Source organism: Felis catus, chromosome B1 (genome assembly GCF_018350175.1).
Source record: "Felis catus isolate Fca126 chromosome B1, F.catus_Fca126_mat1.0, whole genome shotgun sequence".
NCBI classification, from domain to species: domain Eukaryota; kingdom Metazoa; phylum Chordata; class Mammalia; order Carnivora; family Felidae; genus Felis; species Felis catus.
The window spans coordinates 73,937,738-73,962,036 of record NC_058371.1 but is presented as its reverse complement, the minus strand read 5'-3'; the positions used below and the strand labels follow the sequence as shown (position 1 = coordinate 73,962,036).

The following is a 24,299-nucleotide window of genomic DNA, read 5'->3' as shown; positions in this document are numbered from 1 at the left end:
GAGTTTCCAAGACTAAGGGAAATAGCATAGTGGAAGAGGGATTTGGTTGGGGTTGGAGGCACTGGCCCCTCCGTCAGGGCGTGGCTTAGAGTGTGGCCTAGAGAGAGGGTAGACTTTGAAGCTCAAGAGAAAGGTCAGCTATAGTCCCTTATCTGATGCTATATGTGTGCTAGACCACAGCAGGCTTTGGATTTTTGCTCTCTTTCTGTAGGGCGGTTTTGCATTTGGTCTGGTCTGGGAGGATTGTGTCCTCTGGAAGTAGGATTCTGTGAAGTGAGGAAGAGCCTTCCATTGCTTTTACCCCACCGTCCAGAGGGCTCCAGAGACCATTCATCAGTCATCTGTTTAATCTTTGGTGATTTGCAGGATAGTTTGTAATTAATTTTATCTTGGTGCTTATGAGAGATGACAGTCTAGCGCCTGTGAATGTTGTTGACTTTTCATCTAGAGAAGGTGGAAATGTTCTGTTCCATATAAAGTTGGTTATATTTGCAGTAGTAAAAGAAATGATTAATTACCTTGAATTTTCTATTTAAGGAAATTGCATAGACAGCATGCTTCTCAAATGTGGGGGATGGGATGGAATCCTTTTACAAAAGAAATAGAAGTAAAGTTTCCACCTAAAACAGATTAGCAAGCTGTTGTGGGTGTGCCCCTTCCACCTTCAGCATGACTTGAAGAGAAACTTACTCTGTGTATATGTTTCCACTTCTTGAAAGTGAGTATGTACAGTAAGAAATGTATGTGGACTCCTTATTTAGAAAAAGATGCTGCTTCTTTGGAAGACAGTAGCCCAAAAGATGTGAAGCGCCAATTAAAAGAGAAAACTGAATCCCTCAGGAGGAAAAAAATCTCAATGTAAGCACAAATGTGATACCAAGTTAAATCTAGGAGGAAAAGTAGTTTACTCACAGGAGAAAATAAATTAAGAAATTAAAGGTAACTGTATATCTTCTATCATACTGTAGTGTGCTCTCAGGCTTGACTCCTGTGTTAGGAGGGATTTTGTTTGCTTTAAAGATCTCCCTTCACTCCTCACCCTGGCCAGGTAACTGTGGGAGATTTTCTGCACTTGACATATGCACATGTTTTGAAGTCACACAGTGTATTGTATCAAGTAAGATCTGATTGCAAAAATGGACTCTGTGGGCTGTTACACAAGATGTTACCATATGTTCATTTCAGGAGACCTCACACATGCTTTAAGAAAAGAACGAACATTATTTTTTCAAATCTGAGAAGTTTATAGTTAATATTGGTATCAAATATTTTAGTTGTAGCATCTAAAATTCTTTCTGTCCCCACTATTCTTTTCTTAGGTCTCTGCTGCTCCTCTGAGAATACCAACTCCTTGTGGTCAAGGGCTTTTATCCATTCATAGCACCTCATGCTGTGTTGGACATATGGCTTAGAAAATACTGTGTGGGGTCCCTGAGTGGCTCAGTTGGTTAAGCATCGGACTCTTGATTTCAGCTCTGGTCTTGATCTTGTGGTCCTTGAGTTCTAGCTCAGTGTTGTGCTGTCAGTGCAGAACCTGCTTGGGATTCTCTGTCACCCTCTCTCTCTGCCCTTCCCCTGCTTGCATGCTCGTGCTCTCTCTCTTTCTCTCCCAGAAATAAATAAACATTCAAAAAAAAAGGAAAAAAGAAAATACCATGTAAAAAAATGCTGGTCGAACCTGGGCAGATCTCAATAATGTGATTATTAGAATTTTCCTGGTGAGGGTGGTGTTAGTATGTTTTTTTGTTAATCCTATCTATTTAGTTCAAGTGGCATTGATTTGGTGAATGACAGGATTTGGTGGGGGGCAAAGATCCAGTTTATTGGATGATAAAAATCAGGACCTTGTAAAAGATACTGTCTTATGAGTGGGGCCAAAGAAGAAGAAATTCAAAAGGTACTAGATACAGTATTGGGATCTGAATTAGCAGTTGTCCCCACAGGAAGGGGACATGGAGAGAAGAAAGGCCAGAGTGCTGTAGATAAAGGAGACATGAGAGTGTTAAGGACTGCTTGAATAAGTGATTGTTGGGAGAGTTGAGGTCCTCTGTTCAGGGTAAGGCAGGCATGCTGGACTTCACTCTGGTGACCGCTGTTCGGTGCAGTAGCATCAGAAGCGTATCAACTCAGGAAAGTTCGACCTCTGGAATATTGCAAAACGTGAGTGATTCGTCCCTTGATTTGACTTAGTGGATATGTGGCATTGGACCAACAGTGGTGGCAGAGGTAGCTCTCAGGTCCTGCCATCACAGTTGACAGGATGTTCCTGACTCAGTAGTTCCAGGATTGCTTCCCAAAGTGTCCCACCTTCCCAGTGTGACAAAGGTACCAGTACTCTAGGTGGGTCGGTTCCCTGTTGTCCTGGGAGTCCTTTCTGGAGGTCTAGAACAGAGACTTGCCTCCTTGAACCTTTCAGCAATCCCAGAAGCATCTAATTCTCTATAGTAAAATCCCTTTCAGCTTAAAATAGCTAGTTTGTTTCCTGCAACCTGTTTCTCCCTGAAACCAGAGAATTTTATAGGAGAATGAATGAGCTGCATTGGAAACAGAAGTATCCCTGGAAGAATCCCAGAACGAGCAGCAGAAAGATGAATAAATGGAACTGTGATTCCCAAATGCACATGCTACTTCTTTCCTAATGGGTGCAAGGAGAGTGCAGCTGCGTGGGGAGCTGTTCTCACAATGCAGATTTCCAGGCACTATCCCCAGAGATTCTCAATCAGCAGGAAGTGGTGGAGCCCTAAAATCCATATTTTACAAAAACTCCTGTTACCTCTGAGGGTGGGTAAATTGGATACCGGTGGATTCATTTCTTTCTTGACTGTAGGAGATGTGCTCATGATGATCCTTTTTAAAAGAGAGGAAATGTTTAGGAGTTACACGTTTTTAAAGAACCCACCGCAGGGGATTAACCTTTTCTTGAATTTAATGGGACTAATTCTGTAACTACTGCCAGAATGCGTAGTATTTCTAGACTGGAGTGTACAGGATTCCCTTCGTTATCACTAGAGGAAAGGAATGCATTTCTGAAGTGTTACTGAATATTGGGTTATAAATTGAATTGTTTCTAATGAGAGTTAAAAATTTAGCTGAATACTTTATGTACAGTATTTTATTGTATAATTATGGCATTTTACAGTATAATTCCCCATTTCATTGTATGAAATACTGTTGGTATATTTTCTTATCTCTTTTATAGTTAAAGGAAAACCACAATGGAAGCTATTTAAAATACGGAAATGCCTCCTCAGAAGAGAGGTCAGGGGATTATTTGGAGAACTGGCAAATTCAGAATAATTTAGTAGTATTGGAGTTTATTGAGCTCTGGAGGCCAGGTGGTTTAAGGATCAGGGCTCACATGTCCGTGAAGATTAATATGGGGATGGGGATAGCAGGGGGAGAGAACATGCCTTGGTGTAAATACTTGTTCTGCTCTTACTTGATTTCTTCACCACCCCCCCCCCCCCGCAACCCCTTCCTGCCTCCCCCCTCCCCCGCAGAAAAAAGAAAAGAAAACACACCCGTCCTGATTTCTGCCCTTTCTCATTCATCTTTCTTGCTGGCTTTTTGAAGGTACATGCTAACAGATGAAGAAGGCAGTCACCATTGTTCTGTGGTCTAATAGTGCCTACTTGATTGAAATTGATTAGCCCTAGATGATTGGAGTCCTTGTAGCAACAGGGGTTATATGTCAAATGGGCCTCCACTGACAGGCAAGGCTGTTTTTCCTCTGCAGCTGCCAGGCTGCTTGAAATCAGGCAGAATGATTTTGCAATTGGATAATGGGCAGGAATTAACTGCAGCTCCCCAAGTGCTGCATGATGATGGGAAATGTGGATGGCGCTAATCAGATGCATCTGCATATGGCATTTTCATTATGTATAAGAGGCATCTGTGTGCACAGAAAGGAAATGAGCTTGTAGGGCTTGTATGGTTACATGTTTGAGAAGATGCGTCGGCAGAAATGGCCTCCTCTTTCCTTTGCTATACTGAATCTTGACAGAATGATTGAATTAGGAGGCTGGCACTGTGTGGTTGCTGTTAGTTCTTTTTTTTAAAAACACAGCTTTTTAAAGATAAAATTCATGTACCGTACCATTCACCCATTTAAAGGACACAATTCACCGTTTTTTAGTTTATCTGCAAGGTTGTGCAGCCATCACCACAATCTAATTTTAGAACATTTCTGTCCCTCTTAACAGAAGCTATTGGTTCTTTTTTTTTTTTTTTTTTTTTTTTAAAGAAAATGTAGCTTGCACTTTTTAAGAGAGACTTTTCTGCCTTTGTTTGGAGGGGATGCAGATTATCTTAGGCCTTCTGTAGAATCATCCTATTTCTCAGAAAGCATGTGTTTTCATAAACAGTCATAAAATATATTTTAATGTTCCAAAGGTTACTTGCTTTTCTGACTTTTGGACCCAGTCTCATGAATTATATTTGAGTTACTGAGTTCATCTCACTACTAGTTGGGGCCTTTTCAGCCTCAAGTGACAGACTCCAATCATTTGGTTAAGCATTAAAAGGAATTTGTTAACTCTTTTTTTTTTAATTTTTATTAAAATTTTTTTTTTTTTTTATATTTATGTTTGAGAGGGGAATGGCGAGGGGCAGAGAGAGAGGGAGACACAGAATCTAAGGCAGGCTCCAGGCTGTGAGCACAGAGCCACACTCAGGGTTCAAACTCACGAACCGCAAGATTATGACCTAAGCTGAAGTCGGATGCTTAATTGACTGAGCCACCCAGGTTCCCCAGGAATTTGTTAACTCTTATAATTTGGAAGAAGGAGTGTTGTTGGCTTCAAGGAGTAAGTGAATTTGGGGATTCTCCCTTCATCTCTCAGATCTTTTATCCCCACGGTTGGCCACATTTGGCCCCATTATAGCTGGAGGACTAGTGTGGGGCTGGGGTACACATCGGCGCCCCACTGGTGCTAAACCAGGGTTGTAGCTGAGGTGGCAGAAGGGAGGCCGAGAGTCTGGTGCCAGGGTTCACCTCAGTTTGCCATGCTTTTTGTGTAGCTGGTGTTTATAAATACTGTAGGTTTTGATTGCTTCATTCTGGGATTACCAACCTACTCATTCAGGCAGTGGAACCAAAACAGCCATCCCAGGAATGTTGTAATAACTAGTGATGCTGATTCAGATGGTTTATCAGAGATGTGAAACAGGCCCTCACCCCAGATGCTTCCTTCTGAAAGATTCTCCCCAGCCAAGGGTTAACAAAGTGCTTCTTTAGCTTGATCTCTTCCATGATGTTCAGTGCCTGATCCAATGCCTTATTTTTCTCAATAGTTCAATATCCTCCTTGTTTTTTTAACTTCTTAGTTATCTTGACGTTTTCTGAACAATTATAGCATCTGTAATTTAGTAATTCATTCTAATCTGTATACCTTTGACATGATTTTTTTTTTTTTAAGGTGAATAAAAAATACAACTTACCTGACACTGGTTTTTAAGACTGTTCTATCCTTTTTTTCTTTCAGAATTAGATTTGGTAAAGGTTTAAATTCAAATTTAGGGAACTTTTTTTTTTTTTTTTAATGATCCTGTGGTTCTGCTATGTTATGGTAGGCTGACTTTATACTGGATAATTAAAAAGATAATCTGAGGCCTGAATTGTGATTTTATGAATCCATGGCATCGGTTGAAAAGTTTTTCTTTAACTTAACAAATCCTATTCAGCAACTGTGCTGTAAATGCTTGGGACACATTGGCATGCAAGACAAACCAAAATTCCTGTCCTGGAAAACGTGCCGTCAGATGGGGTATGGGAATGACACGGCAAACCTAAATACAATAAACAACTAGAACGAATGGATGTTTGGGGCACCTGGTGGCTCAGTTGGTTAAGCGTCTGACTCTTGGTTTCAGCTCAGGTCATGATCTCATGCTTCGTGGGTTTGAGCCCCACGTGGGGCTCTGTGCTGTCAGCACAGGGCCTGCTTGGCATTCTCCCTTTCTCCTTCTCTCTCTGCCCCTCCCCTGCTTGCACGCGCGCTCACTCTCAAAATAAGTAAGTAAACATTAGAAAAAGCTAATGGATGTTTGAAGACAGTACATGGTATGGAGGAAATTAAAAACTGGGGACAGGGAAAAAAAAAAGATGAGGATGGTGGGTGGGGTGGGGGCTGTCATTAGGATGTGGAGGCTTATTAGAAGGGAGAGATTTTACTCAGATCTGGGGGAAGGGAGTTTGCCCTGAGGCTGTCTGAAAGAACAGCCAGTACAGAGGCCTTTAAGGTGGAAACGAATGCCAAGTGTTCACCAAGCAGACTGAGAGTCCCAGGAGGGGAGGGAACTGAAGGCAGTGAGGTCACCCCGAGGAGCGTGGTGCAGAGTTCTTGCGAGACCTTTGAAAAGGTTTTGAGCAGAGCACAGTGACGGGATCTGGATTAGATTTAGAAAGGCAGGTGTCCAGCCTGGACTGCAGGGAGAGCAGCTGAGGCCATTAGAGTCATTAACCAAGACATGTGGGAGATGAGAGTCCTGGGACTATCAGGGAGGCGGTAAAGGTGGTGGGGTTCTGGATTCACTTTGAAAGCAGAGCTCACAAGATTTCCAGCAGATTGATTTGGGGTGTAAGGTGGAGAACAGTCCAGGATGATTCCAAGATTATTGGCTTGAACACCTGAGCTAGATGGCTATGGATAGAGTTGGGATAAGGTCAAGCGTTTTGCTTTAGACTTTTTTTTTTTCTTAATGTCTTGTAGACATCCAGTTGACCTGTGGGTGGGCAGCCAGAGGGCTGCGCGGGAGGCGTTAAGTTTGAAGTGATGCTGGAGCCTGAGATTGTACCAGATCAGCAAGTGAGGGTGTATGGCAGGGAGAGCGAAGCCTGGAGCCTGCAGGTCTGTGTCTTAAAGACATGGTGGAGGAAGAAGAGCCCACGGAGACTGAAAAGTTGCCAGTGAGTTAGGCATTGAAACTTTTGTTAGCTTTTTAAATAGCTTATAAATGTGGAAATGTGTTCTTTGAATTGATAAAAAGAAATGATCACAAGTAATATTTAAAAAGAATGTGACTTCCTATTGCTCTTGAGTTTTCTGAAAGCACGTAACTGAAAATTTTTAATATTCTCATAGACATTGAGCCGCTTAGCAATTTTGGAAAATCAGGAGAAAGAGAGATGTTACCGACATCCCACCCATCCTAACATTGCTGTTAATATTTTGGTAATTGCCTTTTCATGTTCCTCTGTGTATTTTTTACTTGTACTCATGCAGCACGTGACTGTTTTGTTTCCTTTTATTTACTTGTTGGCGGCATTTTTTTTCATGGCTCTATGATCTTCGAAGCACATTTTTTTTTTACATCTTTTTTTAAGTGTTTATTGCTGAGAGAGAGAGAGAGCGCGTGTGGGAGCCAGCGCGCAAGTTGGGGAGGGGCAGAGAGAGAGAGGGAGACACAGAATCCGAAGCAGACTCCAGGCTCCCAGCTGTCCACACAGAGCTTGAACTCATGAGCCACGAGATCATGACCTGAGCCGAAGTCGGACGCCTAGCAGACTGGGCCACCCAGGTGCCCTGAAACACAATTTTTACCTTGGGGGGGGGGGCGGGGCTCCACTTCTTCTGGAGTTGGCGTTCCTCCACAAAGGGATTGGGTGGTCGCCACCAGCTGGTCTTTACTTCCCTCTCCCTTCTCCGCTGGGCCCTGGAATCTGCGCTGGATTCATCCTGTGCTTTGTCTAGGGACGGAGAACGCTAGAAGGAGAGATGGAGATGTTTGAGAAGAGCTGGGCCACGACCAAGGCTGAGACAGGCTGCCAGGCTGGGGCAGGTCTGACCGGTGGGAGGGTAGCAAGCCTGCAGAGCCAGACAAAGGGAGGGAAGGTCTGTGAAGAGGGGCCTCTCTCCTGGGCTGGGTGACCTAGGCCGGGCCCTCTTTCTTCTGTGACATCTTCAGCAATAACACTTCAGTGCCTCAGGGGTTTGAAAGCAAAATTACAATTTAAAAGGAAAACCCTTCATGCACTATTTGCATATGAGTGGCGCCTGTATAATTAAGAACAATTAAATTCCCTGGGCTGAATTGAAAGGGAGGCTCCAGCTACTTTCGCTGCTGTTCCAGTGGAGTGCAGCCTGGAGCTGTCAGCTCCCTTGAATTAAGTTGGAGGCATTCTGCCCGCCTGCCTGCCTCCCCCCAATAAATTAAATTTTAAAACGGACACTTCTTAGCCTGGTCCTGATTTGTTTCTCTGGAGTCTATAGACATCAGAAGATCAGTCTTGACTATTTTGCTTCTCTGTTGACCTTAGAACTGACACTCCTCTACTCCCTGGGCAAACACTCGGCTGGGTGCTTTGCAAGCTCTTTGCATACAGATTTCATTTACTCCTCACAGAGGACCTGTGGTGTTACCTTAATTCTACAGTAGTAGAGACTGAGATTCTGGTCACAAGAACAGTATGTAGTCTCTTGACTCATCTTTCTCTTGTGGGGTGGTTTCTGATTGGGATCCGGTAACCCGTAGGCCCTGGGAATGAAGCAAACTCCTTTCACTGCTAAAACCTTCTTTGGACTCTTCTGCCAAGACGGAGTAGGAAACAGGATACTGTCTTCCCCATTCTTCCTTTTCTGGCTTTGCTGGAGCTCTGCATTGTGTCACCCTGTTGAAGGACCTTGAGTAGAGCAGGAAGGTGCTTGCTTTCCTTTGTAGGGTTCCTGTCATCCCCCCCAGGGGAAGGAGGCAGTGCAGGTCAGTAAGTAAGTGTGTTTCGAGCAGGCTTTGAAAACCTGAATAATTTTAATTCCTTGCCTTCACCGCAATGTAAGTGGTGTTGTGCTCCTATTGGCAAGGCCCCTTCTTGGACTTATTCCTAGGAGGTCAGGAACCCCTGTGTGTCCCTTCCAGCACCTCTTATTTTTCTGGTGTGGTCACATTGGCATGGAATACCTTCCTACCCTGGGTTCGCTGACGTGTCTCACAGAGGTCCTCGCAGGTCCCTGCTTGGGATTGTCCCTTTGTGTGTGGTTAGGAGGCAGAACCATAGGTTCTAAACTAGAAGGTAGTTTCTGTGTGCTCGGTCCTAAAAGCGGTTCATCTACAAGCATTTCTCAGTTTACACCAGCTTGTGAACAAAGCCACCAAAGGCTACTACCACAGTCAGTGGCTTTTCTCAGTGAAAGGCAGCCAGGAGCCATCCTTTCTTAGAATTTTCTTTGTTTTGCTGGCGCGGTTGGGTTACATTTATTGCTTAACCATGTAGCCTCCTGATTTTGGGGGAGGCTCTGGTTCTGGACCAAAAGGAAGGCTGATGCCCCTGGAACCCGTGTCCCCCAGGGCCAGCAGAGGCTGGAAGGATGGGGAGGTTACATGGCATTCGTTCTGTTGAGCAGTGGCCCCAGCAGCTTGTGGTGTTAGAAAAGGGTGAGAAGTTGAGGTGCCTGAGTGGCTCAGTTGGTTAAGTGTCCGACTGTGGCTCGGGTTACGATCTTGTGGTTCGTGAGTTCGAGCACTGCGTCTGGCTCTGTGCTGACAACTCAGAGCCTGGAGCCTGCTTTGGATTCTCTGTCTCCCTCTCTCTCTGCCCCTCCCACTCATGCTCTCTCTCTCTCTCTCTCTCTCTCTCCCTCTCTCAAAAATAAATAAACATTAAAAAATGTAAAAAAAAAAAAAAAAGGGTGAGAAGCTGTTTCAGTTAGAATTAAGTTTTCAGGTAACAGTTACAATGGTTTAAAATGGTTTACAATGGTTACAATATCACTGGTTTAAAACAAGATCACGTGTTCCCTTTCCTTTGAGAGTCTGGACATACGCAGCCCCTGCCTCCAGAAAGTCTTTAGGGAGCCCTGCTCCCCGCAGATCACCACATTGCCTTCCCTGAGGTACTGGGTCTGGTATTCAGGATGCAAGTTGGACTTTTGTGTTCATGGCAGCAGATGGGAGGAAGGAGGGCCAGAGGGTTCCTGGAAGCTGCTGCACGGTGCTTACCTCCTGTTTGCCACTTGGTCCCATAGCCACCCCCAGCTGCAAGGGAGCCCTGGAAATGTGCCTGGCAAAAAATTCTATGAAAGAGGGAGAGAAGGGATGTTAAGAGCAGGAGAACAATCCCTGTCACACAGGGATTTCCCTGGGAAAGAAACCATGAAACCTTTACCATTATTTCTCAAGGGAAGATGGTTTTTGACATAACACATTTTAAAGTTACCACCCCCAAGCTCCCTATCCTTAGGGGGGAAAAAAAAATAACCCGGCCCCTCTGATTTATATTAAGGAGTAATTGTCTTTCTGGGAACATTCTAGTCTAGTTTCTCTGTTGTCAGTATGACTTGGGTTTCACATGAGAAAAATCAGCTTTTAAGCCATTGTGAGTGTGGGATTATATCTTACAAGAAGTGAGCTTGGCAGTAGGAAGTTATGCTCTGTGGGCAAGTGTGTGGTGTATGCTAGTGTGTTTAGTGGACAGCTGGACAGTCCACTTAAAAGAGCTGATTCTACATGAAAGAAATATTCAGAGGGACTGTTCTTTTTTTTTTTTCCTTTCCTTTCCTTTTCTTTAATTTTCTTTTCTTTCTTTCTTTCTTTCTTTCTTTCTTTCTTCTTTCTTCTTTCTTCTTTCTTCTTTCTTTCTTCTTTCTTTCTTTCTTTCTTTCTTCTTTCTTTTTTCTTCTTTCTTTCTCTTTTCTTTCTTTCTTCTTTCTTTTTTCTTTCTTTCCTTTCTTTTCTTTCTTTCTTTCTTTCTTTCCTTCTTTCTTCTTTCTTTTCTTGTCTTTTCTTGTCTTTTCTTGTCTTTTCTTTTCTTTTCTTTTCTTTTCTTTTCTTTTCTTTTCTTTCTAAGAAGACTTGACCTTGTTGAACAATGACACGTGGCCCAGGTATTCTGAGAAACAGGAATGCCTGGACACACAAGTTACTATTGTGCAAAACTGACAATTGCCGCACCCTTCCCAGTAGCTGACGCTGCAGGCCCTTCACTCGCTCCGGCCAAGAAAGCTGCGAGGCTGACTGTTCAAGGAACAGTGTAGACATTTTTCATTAGATTTTTCCAACAGTATTGCTAAGTCTTTGTAATTGCCTGAAGATTATTTTGATATATTGTTGACATCGAAATTAAAAAAAAAAAAACAAAACAAAAAACTCAGGGGCGCCTGAGTGGCTCAGTCAGTTGAGTGTCTGACTTCGGCTCAGGTCATGATCTCATGGTTCGTGAGTTTGAGCCCCGCTTTGGACTCTGTGCTCACAGCCCAGAGCCTGGAGCCTGCTTGGGATTCTGTGTCTCCCTCTCTCTCTCTGTCCCTGCCCTGCTCTGTCTTTCTCTGTCTCAAAAATAAATAAACGTTAAAAAATAAATAAATAAAAAACAAAATCGGTTCATAGTGTTTGAATTAAAATGTTGTCCTGGGATTTGAAGTTACATAGGGTTATTCTTTCATTTAGAGTTTCAACCAAGAAACTCCAAGAAGTTACCTTATATATGTCGGTTTTTACCTTACGTGCCTTTCTGTAGTCTGTGTGTCGTCATTTGCGTTTCTCCCCTTGTCTGGAATCCCTCCTCCACTTTTACCTGAAGGTGGCATATCCAGCCTTACAAGCCCTACTCCATGCCACCTCATCCAGAACACTTTTCCTAACCTGCTTCACACTGTTTTTTCCCTCTTACGGACTCTGCTCCACCTCGTACTATATGCAGCACTGTAGGCACATGAAAGTTAGGCAGCCTCTTATTCATCTTTGGAGGCCTGGGTCACACTGCCTTGGCTGTTGTAATATCTTAATGCAGGGAGACGGAAGAAGTTAATGGTCAGAGATACAGCATTGCTGCTTTTATAATGTGAATAAGTGTAGCTGTCCAGTTGCTTAAAAGGTTATAGATGAACTTTAAATAATAGCTAGTTCATGTCCAGAGAACTAATATCTAAAGTTATATGGACACTTTGAGAGCTCAGAGTTGGTTTTCTAAAAATAGCCACAGTATTGAATGAACTTGCATTGTCTCCCTGTGATTGAGAAGGAAAAGTCCTTCATCCCTAGTCTGCCTGGCGGTTCCCTTAGTGTTCATGTGAGTTTTTGCCTTTGCTTCCACTTCTGATATGTAGCATCTGGCCAGCTCTATTACTACTTGGAGATATCTACTACTGAATTACTTTTTCGTCCTAACTTGTCCTAGAGCTGAAAGGTAGTACAAAATACCTTTTGTATTCTGCAGACTGAAAAATCACATTTAATTATCTTAACATGTAGTAGAATCTAGGAAAATATGTTAAATCTTTATTTTTTTAAATGTTTATTATTTATTTTGAGAGAGAGGAGGGGCGGGAAGAGAGAGAGAGAGAGAGAGAGAGAGAGAGAGAGAGAGAGAGAGAGAGAGAAAGGAAGGATGAGAATCCTGAGTAGGCTCCTCACTGTCAGCACAGAGCCCAATGCAGGGCTCAAGCCCACGAACTTTGAGACTGTGACCTGAGCAGAGATCAAGAATTGGAAGCTTAACCGATTGAGCTACCAGGTACCCCAGCATGTTAAATCTTTAAAACATAGATGAGAAGTCATACACTGCATAAAGGCATAAGTTGGAACAGGAGTTAGGAAACGTGGACTTAATTACCAGCCTTTTTCTTTTTATTTATGTATTTATTTCTCCTTTTCTTTTACAAGTTCTTGCAAATTCAACCACTTAACTAAAGGAGTTCTTGATGGCGTATGAACTGTGGTATGATTAAATATGTAAATATAATAATATATTTTAAAATTCTTTGAAATGCAAAGGTAGTGCTCTTTTTGGGTTCCCAGACCCAATGCCAGTGTGTATGGGGGTTCCCACGTACAACACCAAGCAACTCTAGGACACCAGTAAGGTGTGCAAAAATTCAGCTCACTTCTAACACTACCTACTCAGAGATTGCACAGGTTAAAGGGTCAGCCCTAGAAGACCGCCCTCCCCACTGGATCCCCATGTCAGACACCAGTCTGTGCTCTGACAGCTACAGGTGGGTATTTCCAGTGACCTTCTCCTTAGGTTTGATTAATTTGCTAGGGCAGTTATCAGAACTCAAGAAAACACTTATGTTCACCAGTTTATTGAATGATATGGTATAGGATAAGAATCCAGAGCCAGATGAAGAGATACATAAGGCAGAGCCTGGGGAAAGGGCACTGAACTTCCATGCCTACTCCAGACGTGCCACTATTTCTGCATCTGTACATATTTACCAACCTGGATGCCCTAGGAACCCAGTCCTTTGGGTTTTTGTGGAGGCTTCATTACACAGTAAGGATAGACTAAGTCATTGGCCATTGGCTGAATCAACCTCCAGCCCCGCCTTTCTCCCCTCCCTGAGGAGTTTGGGGTGGGGGGGTGACCGAAAATTCCAAGTCTCTAATCACAAGGTTGGTTCCCCTGCAACCAGCACACCCACTGTGGTTGGGTTCCACAGCCATTAACATGACAAAAGACACCTTTGTCCCCCTTAACACTTGGGAAATGCCAACGGTTTTGGGACCTGTCAGCCAGGAACTGTGGTCAAAGACCAAATATATATGAGGAGTAAATACTGACAAATCAGAATATCGCAAATGCCTTTTGAATATAAGGTCCTGTTAGTGTCACTATAAGGAGGGGACAGATTTGAGTGGTGTCTATGTGCCAGGTCCCAGCAGAGTCCTCAGCATCCATTGCATGTGGAGTTAAGAAAAGTACAGGAGTCAGAATCTCAACAGGTCTCCTGGTTGGGCAGGTAGGCCGCCACTCACCAAGAGGAGAATACAGTAGACCCTGTATCCTCTGAGGATAAATTCTAAGAGCCCCAGTGGACGCCTGAAACTGTGGGTAGCACTGGAGCTCTGTCTATACAGTTGACCCTCAAACAACATGGGGCTAGGGGCACTTTCTCCGTGTGCAGAAAGTCCACATATAACTTTTGACTCCCCAGAAATTGAACTACAAAGAGCCTATTGTTGACCGGAAGCCTTACTGATAACGTAAACCATCTGTTAACACATGTTGTATGTTGTATGTGTTATATACTGTATTCTTACCGTAAAGTAAGCTAGGGGAAAAAATGTTAAGAAAATAATAAGCAAGAGAAAGTTCATTTACAGTACTGTACCATATTTATTGAAAAAAAGTCTGTGTGTAAGTGGGCCTGCACAGTTCAAACCTGTGTTGTTCAAAGGTCAACTGTGCTGTTCCCCCCCCCCCCCATCATACATACCTCTGACAAAGTTTTATTTATAAACTAGGCACAAAGGCAGATTAACAACAACAATAATAATAAAATAGAACAATTATAACTGTATACTATAATAAAAGTTGTATGAATGTGATCTCTCTCAGAATACCTTACTGTACTGCTCTCACCCTTCTTGTGATGATGTGAGATGATAAAATACCTACCCTAATGAGATGAAGTGAAGTGACGTAGCATGAGGCTAGTAGTGACCTTCTGACTGTGTATCAGAAGAAGGATTATCTACTTCTGGACCGTGGTTGATGGTGGGTAACTGAGACTACAGAAAGCGAAGCTGTGGATAAGGGACTACTGTGCAGTGCTGTGATCCATTGGGGAGTCTGAGCAAGACGTTGAACTCCACCATGGATTCCACTTGGATGTGCCTGTGGGCCATCTGTGGGATGGTGTCTGGTACATTTGGAAACCTGAGTCAGGAGCTCAGCAGAGGGGTCCAGGCCACAGATACACAGTCTTGAGAAATGAATCAGTCAGACCACAGAAACCAGCTCTGGCTGATTTAAGCAGGAAAAAAAAAAAAAAGGAATTTATTGAAAAGATGTTGGGCAGCTCTCAGAATCTCTAGGAAGACTTAAGAACCAGGCTGAGAAAAACAAAGAATGGAAGAGGGGACATAGCAGATAGAACCACAGCTAGAACTGTGCCATGGAAGCAGATGCCGAGGACACTGTTGTCCCTGACACTTAACCATGCTGCCTGGCTGCCGTGGTTACCCCCAGAGCGATTCTCCATTTTCTTTCCTTCCCTTCCTTGTGGCATCATCTCCTGATGCCCTGCCCGCTTCAGGCAGGTGAAACTGGCCAAGTCTGGGTCATATGCCAGCATTCTAGCTACAGGCAGGTCTAGAAGAATTAGTAATTGGCCCTTTTGGAATCCAGGAGAGGTGACAGTGGGAAGTCTGTGGTTGAAGTAAGGAAACATGGACGCTGGAGAAAGAAGTGACAGATGTCCCTAGAGGAAGTGTCACCCTGTTGGTGATAGCTAAAACTAGGGGGTAGGTGTGCCTGGCCAAAGTGAGACTTTAGGGAGGGCTGAGGAGACAGTAGTGTGGGGGAGAAGGGCCTGACAGGGAGGTGAGAAGCAACAGCACGGAGGGCGGAGGAAAACTGGGCGAGATTTCCTAGAAACCAAGGAGGGGCACTTCAGGATAGTAGCCAGTGGGGAGATTGAGTAGCCTCAGCACTTGCCTTCCCAGCTTGTTCTCACTGATGACCTCAGCAAGAGCATTTGCGGCAGAGTGAGGGAGCAGGACCCCAGAGACGTGGACGGGAGGCGGTGTAGCCAGGGGCTCATTCCCATTCAGCCACCAGCAGTGGAGTGGGCTTTGGCTGGTTGTGGAAACCCTCAAAGTGTCTGTTTCTTTGGGTGTGGACGTGGGATACTAATAGTAGCCACACAGGGTTCCTTGGATTACACAGGATAGCAGAGTGCTGGGCACGGCATCTGGTACACACATCTGGTAAGTGTTCAGTAAGTGTACTTGCTGTCGTTGCTACTTTGACCCATAGCTGAAGGGAAGGAGGGGACTTGAATCAGGTCGGAGTGACCGGAGTATGAGTATCTCCTATATGTAAGTGGAGGAGAAAGAGCAGGAGGGGATGCTGAGAATCCTGGAGAGGGCAGGATGGGCGAGGGCCTGAAACCAGCCCAGGTTCCATCCAGAAAGGGGCTTTCGGGCATTAATCTTTGAGAGAAGGAACACCTCATCCCTGGGTGGTATGAGCTGGGAGAACGTCTTTGCAACTCGAGGGACGGATTGGTGTGTAGGACTTTTGTCCTGGCCTTGGGAAGGCCTGGCCATCAACATGTAGGGCTGGTTTAATGCGCCAAATATCCCCTTATCAGTGAGGGTGCCTTTGACCACTGCTAGGATTGCTCCAAGGACTTTTCTCTTCGGCCAAATGATACCCCCCGCCCTCCCACTCGTTGGGGATTCATTAGGGAAAAATACTGGTTTCTGCCTCCATCCTTAAGTGACTATCTGTCAGTAGTTACTTTGCCAGGAAGAATGACAGTTCTAACTTCAGTAGATGTGCTTATGTCTATCATATCTGCCACGGTAAACTCTTAGAAATATTTTTTAAGTTAAAAGGAAGAGCCAAAAGCAACTTGTGGTACTAAGATTATTATGTAGAATTTCATAACCCATGTAGTTATAGAACTTACTTCATAAATCACATGGTTCGGGCCATTTCACCAAAGGCCTGTGGCTGGGTTCCCTTGGATCACTGGAGTGGTTAGGGCAGTGTCCATGCTAACCGTGCAGGCCTTGCTCTGGAGTGGCCGGTCTAACTGTGGACAGGCTTCAGGAAGGGCTGCCTTAGGCTGGGGCTTCTTGTATCTGCGTAGGACTCGATCCCAGTTTTGCCGTATGATGGGAAGTACTAAATCCCACCGCCCCCGCACCCCCCCCCCCCCCCGCCAGGTGCCTGGGAATAGCAGCTGAGTCCTGAATATACCTGTTGTGTGTGTGTGTGTGTGTGTGTGTGTGTGTGTGTGTGTGTGTGTGTGTTTTCTCAGAGTGCAAGGGGATTAACAGTGCACAAATCTCTACCTTTGTGGACTCTGTGGGTCTTTTACAGCAGTCCCAGCACTGAGCTCTGGTGCGCACTCACATTCTCCTGACTCTAAGGAGAACAGCCCAGTAAGTAGCTCATTAGCGTAACATGTCTTTCCTTGAATACTTCAGAGTCTAGGCTATGGTATTATTTTGCTATGGTCTCCTTTGTTACCTTCCTTGAGGCAGAAGAGGGTCTGTGGACTGTGTGGGAAGCCAGTCCTCTTGTCCTTGTACTCATCCAGTGGCTAAAGCCTGGTCATGGCCATGCTCTGGAGGTATTAGAAGAGTTTGCATGTAAAAGACAGCCAGCTGGAGATGTTGGGGCTTTGAGAGGCAAATGGAAATCAGTGCATTTAGGAATGTGGAAAACCAGACAGTTCCATCTTCTCTGTAGGTGGCCACCATTGTTTCTCAAATCCTTGCTGGAAGGTGAAGTTATTTTTTACCTGTTCAGAAAGGACTATACCAGCCTGTGCAGGCCCCGTTCTGGAACTTTGCAGTGTCCTCCAGAGATTGGTTAAACCTTTAGGCTCCTTTAGGGGTAAGACCCAGCGCAGAGCCACGGTGCATGAGTCTTGTTTTCATGGCGTGTTGTGGTGAGCGTCTGGCTCGTGCACCATCCCAATGTCCTTGTCCTCCAGTAAGACTGTATTGCTGGCTGCCCTCCTGTCTGCTCCCTTCTGTCCTCACTGTTCAGGCTCACCTCCCTTGCCATATGCTTCACCAGTCAGAGACTCCACCCCAACTTCCTAGTGTGTCTTCCTTGCCTGAATGGTGTTTTCCAGATGCGGCCTGTGCTTTCCCTAGCCTTTGTGTCTTCCCTGCTGCTGTTCATTTTGCGAGTGGCCTCCCTTCAGTTTCCATTTGTGGTGACTGTTCCTTGAGGCCCCTGCCCCCTCCCACCCCCCACCCTAAGCCTTTCCTGACTTTTTCAGAACTTTCTGTCCCTCACTTTGAACTTTCTTGATCTTTGAGTTTTGTTTGTTGGCATCTGAGCCTTGTCTGGCTTCCTGGATTGTAACCTTGAGGGGAGGGTCTTCCTAGAGCTGGTCACCTGCCCCGGCGCAGCTAGTCCTTACTGAATTGCCATGAGCCGTTGAGGCCTGGTCCACAGTCCTTGGGTCCCGTTGCTCCTTCCAGGGAGCTGGAGCATTGTGTTTGGAATGATGTATTTGGTTAGATAACATTTCTGAATGGCTTAAACAGTTGGTTATAGTTAATTCATTCCCTACTGAAGTCACTGGACTGAAATTTTTTAATGGGTGTGTCTGATATCAGCAAATAGATATAATTTTCCTAGGAAGAAGGAGTCGGGGCATCTGAATGCCCTTCTAAGGATCCCGGAGCCATGCAGTCTGGTCCAGCTCCTTCAGTTTGTCGAAGAGAAAACAGAAGCCTGGTGTCACATGGGAGCTCATATCATATCTGGGACCTGAACCAAGCTCTTCTAATTTCCAGAGAAATTTTCTTTTCTCTTATACCAGCCACTTTAAAAAACAAAGCAAACAAACAAAAAAAACTGTTTCTTTGTTTTATATACAAAGAAAAAAGTTAGCTGAAGTTTCCAAAAAAGAGAAGATGATAAAAGACAAAAAGTCAGGTAATCTTAGGTGATGATATTCTTTCCAAATAATGTGTAGATTCCTCATCCACATGTCCTGCTGCTGAGGAAAGATTCAGCTCTTTGTGACGGTGGAGGGGGGGGGTGTTTAGAAGGGCTAAGAGAGTGTGTGGGGTGGAGTCCATATAAACAAGAGCGCCCGCATCTCAGATTACTGTCACCTCTAGTTCTCCTCCTATGCCTCCCTCCTGTAATAGAAGAAAAATGGTTCCTCTTTTATCTTTCTCTTCTAATAAAGGGCTTTTCCTTATAATTACCTTCCTGGGGGGGGGGAGGGTACACATTAGAAATATGTGGCATAATTTTCTAATTTGTTTTTACAAGATGTCTGAGTTTATTTTATGCCAGACAAAGCGAATTCATAAGAGGGAAAGAGGCCAGGTGAATTGTGATGTAAAAGAAGCATCAGCAGTATTAAGGGCACACATGCGAAAAGGTTAATGCTGACTTTGAATGAAAGGAGCAAAGGGAAGGAATTTTGTCTTTTATTGCTGTAGCTCTTAAGGCTTAAGTTACTTTGATGTCATGGATTTGGAAGTGAAAACCTTGGCGTCTTTAAACACAGTGTAATTTCTTAGCTACCACTGATATTTGAGAATACGTGTTGGTAGTTGACTAATTTTTGGCAGTTTGCTGCTTTTCCCCCTTAAAGTTTTTTTAAAAAACTTGTGCCTTATGTTTTTATTTATTTATTTATTTATTTATTTATTTATTTATTTATTTATTTATTTATTTATTTTTGAGGTGGAGGGGAGGGACAGAGAGGAAGAGAGAATCCCATGCAGATGCCACACTCAGCCCGATGCAGGGCTTGATCCCACAACCCTGACGTCAGGACCTGAGCTGAAATAAGAGTCTTGACGCTTAACTGACTGAGCCACCCAGGCCCCCTCCCCCTAAAGTCTTTAACAAATACTTGAGGACATGTGCATGTGTGTGAATACTCTCCCGGGCAGTGTCTACATCTAAAATGGTTTTATCTAGGAGTACTAGCTTTGTAACCTTAGACAGTGACGTTAAATCCCCTTGTAACTTGCTCTCCTTTCCAAATTGTAAAGTCGAGTGAGCTGAAACTGACCAAAGAGAAAAATGAATCTGTTCTGTGACTTTTAGGAAGAAATATTGACATGGTTTTACTTCTCCATTATGAGATTGAAATAGAGTTTTCTTCGAAGTTAGAGACAGTCTGTCTGTTTCTAGTTTTATTGCTGTAGGTTGGACCTTTCATATCTGATTTTTGTTGGGTGTGTAAAACTTCCTGATTGTGGGATTTAAAAATCTCTGTTATGATATGAGATGGTGCAGGTTTATATTTCATCTGTTCTATTCAGAGATAATTACTGCTCCCCATTTGGGACTTTTAAATCCCCAGGTCAGCTCTGACTCAGGCTTAATTGGCTTCTCCATCTGTTCTCATTACTTTTCTTGTTAGATGACAGTCTTCCTCTTCGTAACATGATCTAATATTTATTGCACTTAACTATGTGCCAGGCACGAAGCAAAGGCATTATTATCTCATTTTAACCTCAGGATAACTATATGGTAGATACTGTTGTCATCTTCATTTTAAGATAGTAAGGCTAAGACTTTTGAGAAGTTGAGTGATTGACCCATTCAGGACTGGAGAGTAGTGGCTTTGGGCCTGGCATCCCAAGTTTGTCTGCACGCCAAAGCTCAAACCCTCACTCAACCGCTAGAGTGCCTTGGTTCCTTGGGTAGGTCTGGTGAACTTGGATAGGCCCCGACTCCGTACCAGCTTCATATTTCTGGCCTCGACAGATCTGCATGGGAATTCTGGCTCTGACTCTTAATAGCTATGTGATCTCAAGTGAGCTACCTAAATCCTTAAAACCTTGTCTTCGTGCAGAAGTTGGGTGTGAAATCTGATGATAAATCCACTTTTGGTACTCAGGAAGAGACTATCATTAATTGTTTTACTTATTACTTATACAGTACCCTGACTTTTCTAAGATAATTTTTGGCATGTGAAGTTGCCTGTTTTCCTTTTCTTCTGGAATGCTAAAACCTGGCCAGCTCGATCTGGAGCGGGGTGGCTGTGGTACATGTGATGTTGGCACTTCTTTGCATCCATCACCTCCTGGGGCTCTTGAAAACGTTTCTGGAGGCAACTGGGTGTGTTAGTGGCCTTTTTGCACATCGTCATGGAGTTAGTCCTGTCCTAGGAGGCCAGTAAACAACATACCTCTTATCTGTTCAAGCTCAACGAAAGTAGAAAGGTGGGAATTGGGCATGTGGAGACTGAGATGTCACTTTGATTTAGATAGGGACAGAAAAGTGGAGGGAGGAAGGAAAGATTGCAGCCAGGATCCTTCCTATGACATGAGGATTTTGGAAGGGGTTTTCTGGTTTCTGTATTGTTTGCACCTTCAAGAAAAATGGGAGATGGGCTTGCTGAAGGTCACAAAGCTTCTTTTGGCCAGCAGCTCTGAAATTCAGATGTCCACTCCTGGACCAATCTTGGGACCATGTTTGGTGCCGTGCTAGTTGGTGGGAGGAGGCAGTGGAAAGATTGCATTTTAGAAAGCTTGCTGGAGTCTTTGAAAATAGATACACTTGTTGCATTTAGGGGCTTCTCCAGTTCAATAGTTTTGGATTGCATGGCTTTTAAAATGTCACAAGCATTGATAGGTTTTTGGTGTATATAATATATCACACATAATACAAGTACATACACACATATTTTGTATTTTCTCTTTAAGTATGTTTATGTATATGTATATATATATATATTTTTATCTTATTATGTTATACATATATTTTTATTTTACTCTGTTTTGTGGTATGTTAATTTGGTATGTGTCTTGATTCTAAAGAAAAATCATCATAACTGGTTAATAGCTGTTGAAGATGTGACCTGCCATGTGAGGTTTTATGTGATGATTGTTCTTAAAAATACGGCCTTGGGGATGGTTTCAGCCTTCAGGGGCATCCCTGGCTCTGCTGCCATCCTTTCCCTCTTACAACTTTAGAGGCCAAATCTCTTCCCTCTCCAACCCCTCATCCCCAGGCACCTTACATGTATGTCTTGATTTGTAGTTTATGAAAATAGTCGTATTATCTGAATTCATCCATAAATGAAACCTAAATTAAATGTATATTAAAAATTAACTGCTTCCTCATTTTTGTCGAATGCTTATAGAATCTGTACTTGTGATATGTTATACTAACCATAATCTAAAAGTATCTTAAATTTTTGCAAGTATAGAATTGTATTAGACTTCTAATAATTCAATTTTTACATTTAAGATCTAGTTCAGACTCATCAATAGGGGAGTAAAATTATATCTTGTGAGAGCCCTTGGCCTAAGTGTATACTCTTAACTCAGCATTCAAGTTTCAAAATTGCAACAAAAAATAATCTGTCTTCTCTTTTCTTTTTTAGCTTCTCAGACAAACTATTTAGTGGAAAGGGCTTACATTTTCAGCCATCAGTTCTAGATTTTGGAATTCAGTAAGTATCTTTTCTTTGTAATTTTTAATAACTTGTATTATTTGCATTGTTTGCTTTCAGGATATTATATATATATGTATGTATATATATACGTATATATATGCATATATGTATATATATGTATGTGTATATATATATATATACTTAAAATATATTAATATATATAAAAAGTTGAATACATTTTAAGTATATTAATAATATAAGGGATGTTGATTCTGGGGCTTGTTAAAAGGAATATTTTTGTGAAAAGGAGAGTATAAGATTGTTTTAGCTACTTCTTCAGTTATTAATAAATATACCTTATAATATTTTATAGTGATTAGAATTTGATAAGAAGTCAGTATTAACTCCTGGTTTTTCTATAGCAAATCAGGTTATTGTGTAATGAAAACACTAAATATTGATGGTTTCTGAGTTCTTTTTTTTTCTTTTTTTTCTTTGAAAGAGAGAGAGAGAGAGAGCATGCACAAGCGCACAAGCATTGCACAAGCGCAAATGGGAAGGAGCAGAGAGAAAGAGGGAGAGAGAGAGAATGAGAAAGAGGGAGAGAGAGAGAGAATCCCAAACAGGCTCCATACTGTCATCACAGAGCCCGATGAGGGGCTCAAACTCAAAAACCATGAGATCATGACCTGAGCTGAAGTTGGACGCTTAACCCACTGAGCCACCCAGGCGCCCCTAGATTCTTTTAATTAGATTCATCTGCTTATTTTTACTGCTTGTGATGCTGTGGGATTTACAATTGCATGTACAAACATTAGTTACCACAGTTAAGACTGGAAAGACGTTAAGTGGAGAAGAGCACACATAAGCTGAGTGCATTGTGTTAAGAACCGTTAAGATGAAGGGAATGTGATCTGAGTGTTGGTTGTGGGGCTAATCTGGGAACTTGGAGAAATAGCATGGTGACACTGTGCAGAAGGGACTTAAGGACTCTTGTTGGCTGTGACACTTAACAAGTGTTTGAAGTTTGAAACTTAAAATGTTAAACTCCCCGGATGCAGAATATTGCAGAACTGAATAGATGCAATTTCACGTGGGTGGAGTTTCAGGTATGGAAGTAAAAGAGTGTTTTAGGTGTCAAAGCTCTGCTTATTTCAGCAGCCTGGGACATCAGTTCAGTTTTACGAAGAGCTTATTTGAGTTACAAGAGAAGTTATGTGAATGAAATAGGCGTGGTGATAGGAGAGCATCTGGGGTGAGTTAGTGGTGGTCCCCTGGTGTGCCCTCCTTTATTCATCTGGATTTCCTTCTTTCCCTTTCCTTCTGATCATCAAAAGATTAGCCCTAAGGTGAAGGAAGAATTAACTTTAAATATAAAAGTTTCTTGTGGAGCTTTTAAAGGAGATTCTGTAAAGGAAGAAGAGAGAAAAGTGTGAGGGGAGCTTGCTGATTTTACAAGATTCGAGGTGTCTGCTTTTTGGTGTTTGAGTTTTTTACACCTTTACTGTTAGGTAGAAACGTTCAAAGCTGAATTTATAATAAAACCTCATTGGTTGCAAATTCTGAGAGATCGCTTTTGTGAACAGTCTTTATCGTAAAAAGAAATTTTAGTGCAGGACCTACTTTTAAAAATATATATATTACAGATTGGTAGATGTAATAAGATGGATATAGTAAGTACAATTAGATCAGGATAACAACTCCAGTTCATAGTATGTTGGCTATCTATAATATATTTACTCTTCGGTAAGATAAAAATCCTGTGATCAATGCACATGAATGTATAGATGTATTAGCAACATATGTTAATTAGCTATATGCGTCAGTTTCTGGTCCCCATAACTGGAAGCAGTTTGAAAAACAAATGTTTAAAATCTTTATACATTAAAAAAAATTTTTTTTGAGTTTACTTTGAGAGAGACAGAGCGAGCGGGGGAGGGGCAGAGAGAAAGGGGGAGAGAGAGAATCCCAAGCAGGTTCTGCTGTCAGCGCAGAGCCCGATGTGGGGCTCGAACTCGCGAACTGCAAGATCATGACCTGAGCTGAAACCAAGAGTCAGATACTTAATCGAATGAGCCACCCAGGCACCCCCAAAAAGGTTACTACATTGTAGACTTGAATCATCTTTGGATGATACAGTTTTGTGTATGTAGTACTTTATAGTTCTCAAAGTACAATCATGTCTCTTGTCAGTTGAGTTTTATATCAATCCTAGAAGGATAGTGGACTAGTGGAGGTAGGTATTATCTGAGAGACTGACACACACACATACAGAGAGGCGCGTGCGTGTGTGTCTGTGTGAGATTTTCAAATATCTCATATTTGAGCATGGACTACAGATGCTTATGTATTTCTTGCTAAGAAGTAATGTATTTTGCCCAAGGGCACTTTGCTAGAAGTAACAGAATAAATCTTAGAATTGTCTTCTCATTTCTAAGTCAGCACATAGCATGCTATTTTTTTTAATAAGCGAGATCTAGGATATGATTAAGGGAATAAATTATTTTTGCTGAAGTT

General features: G+C 42.8%; 1 protein-coding gene across 4 annotated transcripts in view; it reads left to right on the top strand.

Annotated features, from left to right (window-relative positions):
- TMEM131L (transmembrane 131 like) overlaps positions 1-24,299 on the top strand; it is a 171,047-nt gene that overhangs the window by 58,373 nt on the left and 88,375 nt on the right. For all 4 annotated transcript variants that reach the window (XM_045055764.1, XM_023252754.2, XM_045055763.1 and 1 more), the window contains exon 4: positions 21,771-21,839. In XM_045055764.1, the coding sequence (XP_044911699.1) occupies positions 21,771-21,839 (69 nt within the window). The remainder of the gene's footprint in view (positions 1-21,770; positions 21,840-24,299) is intronic.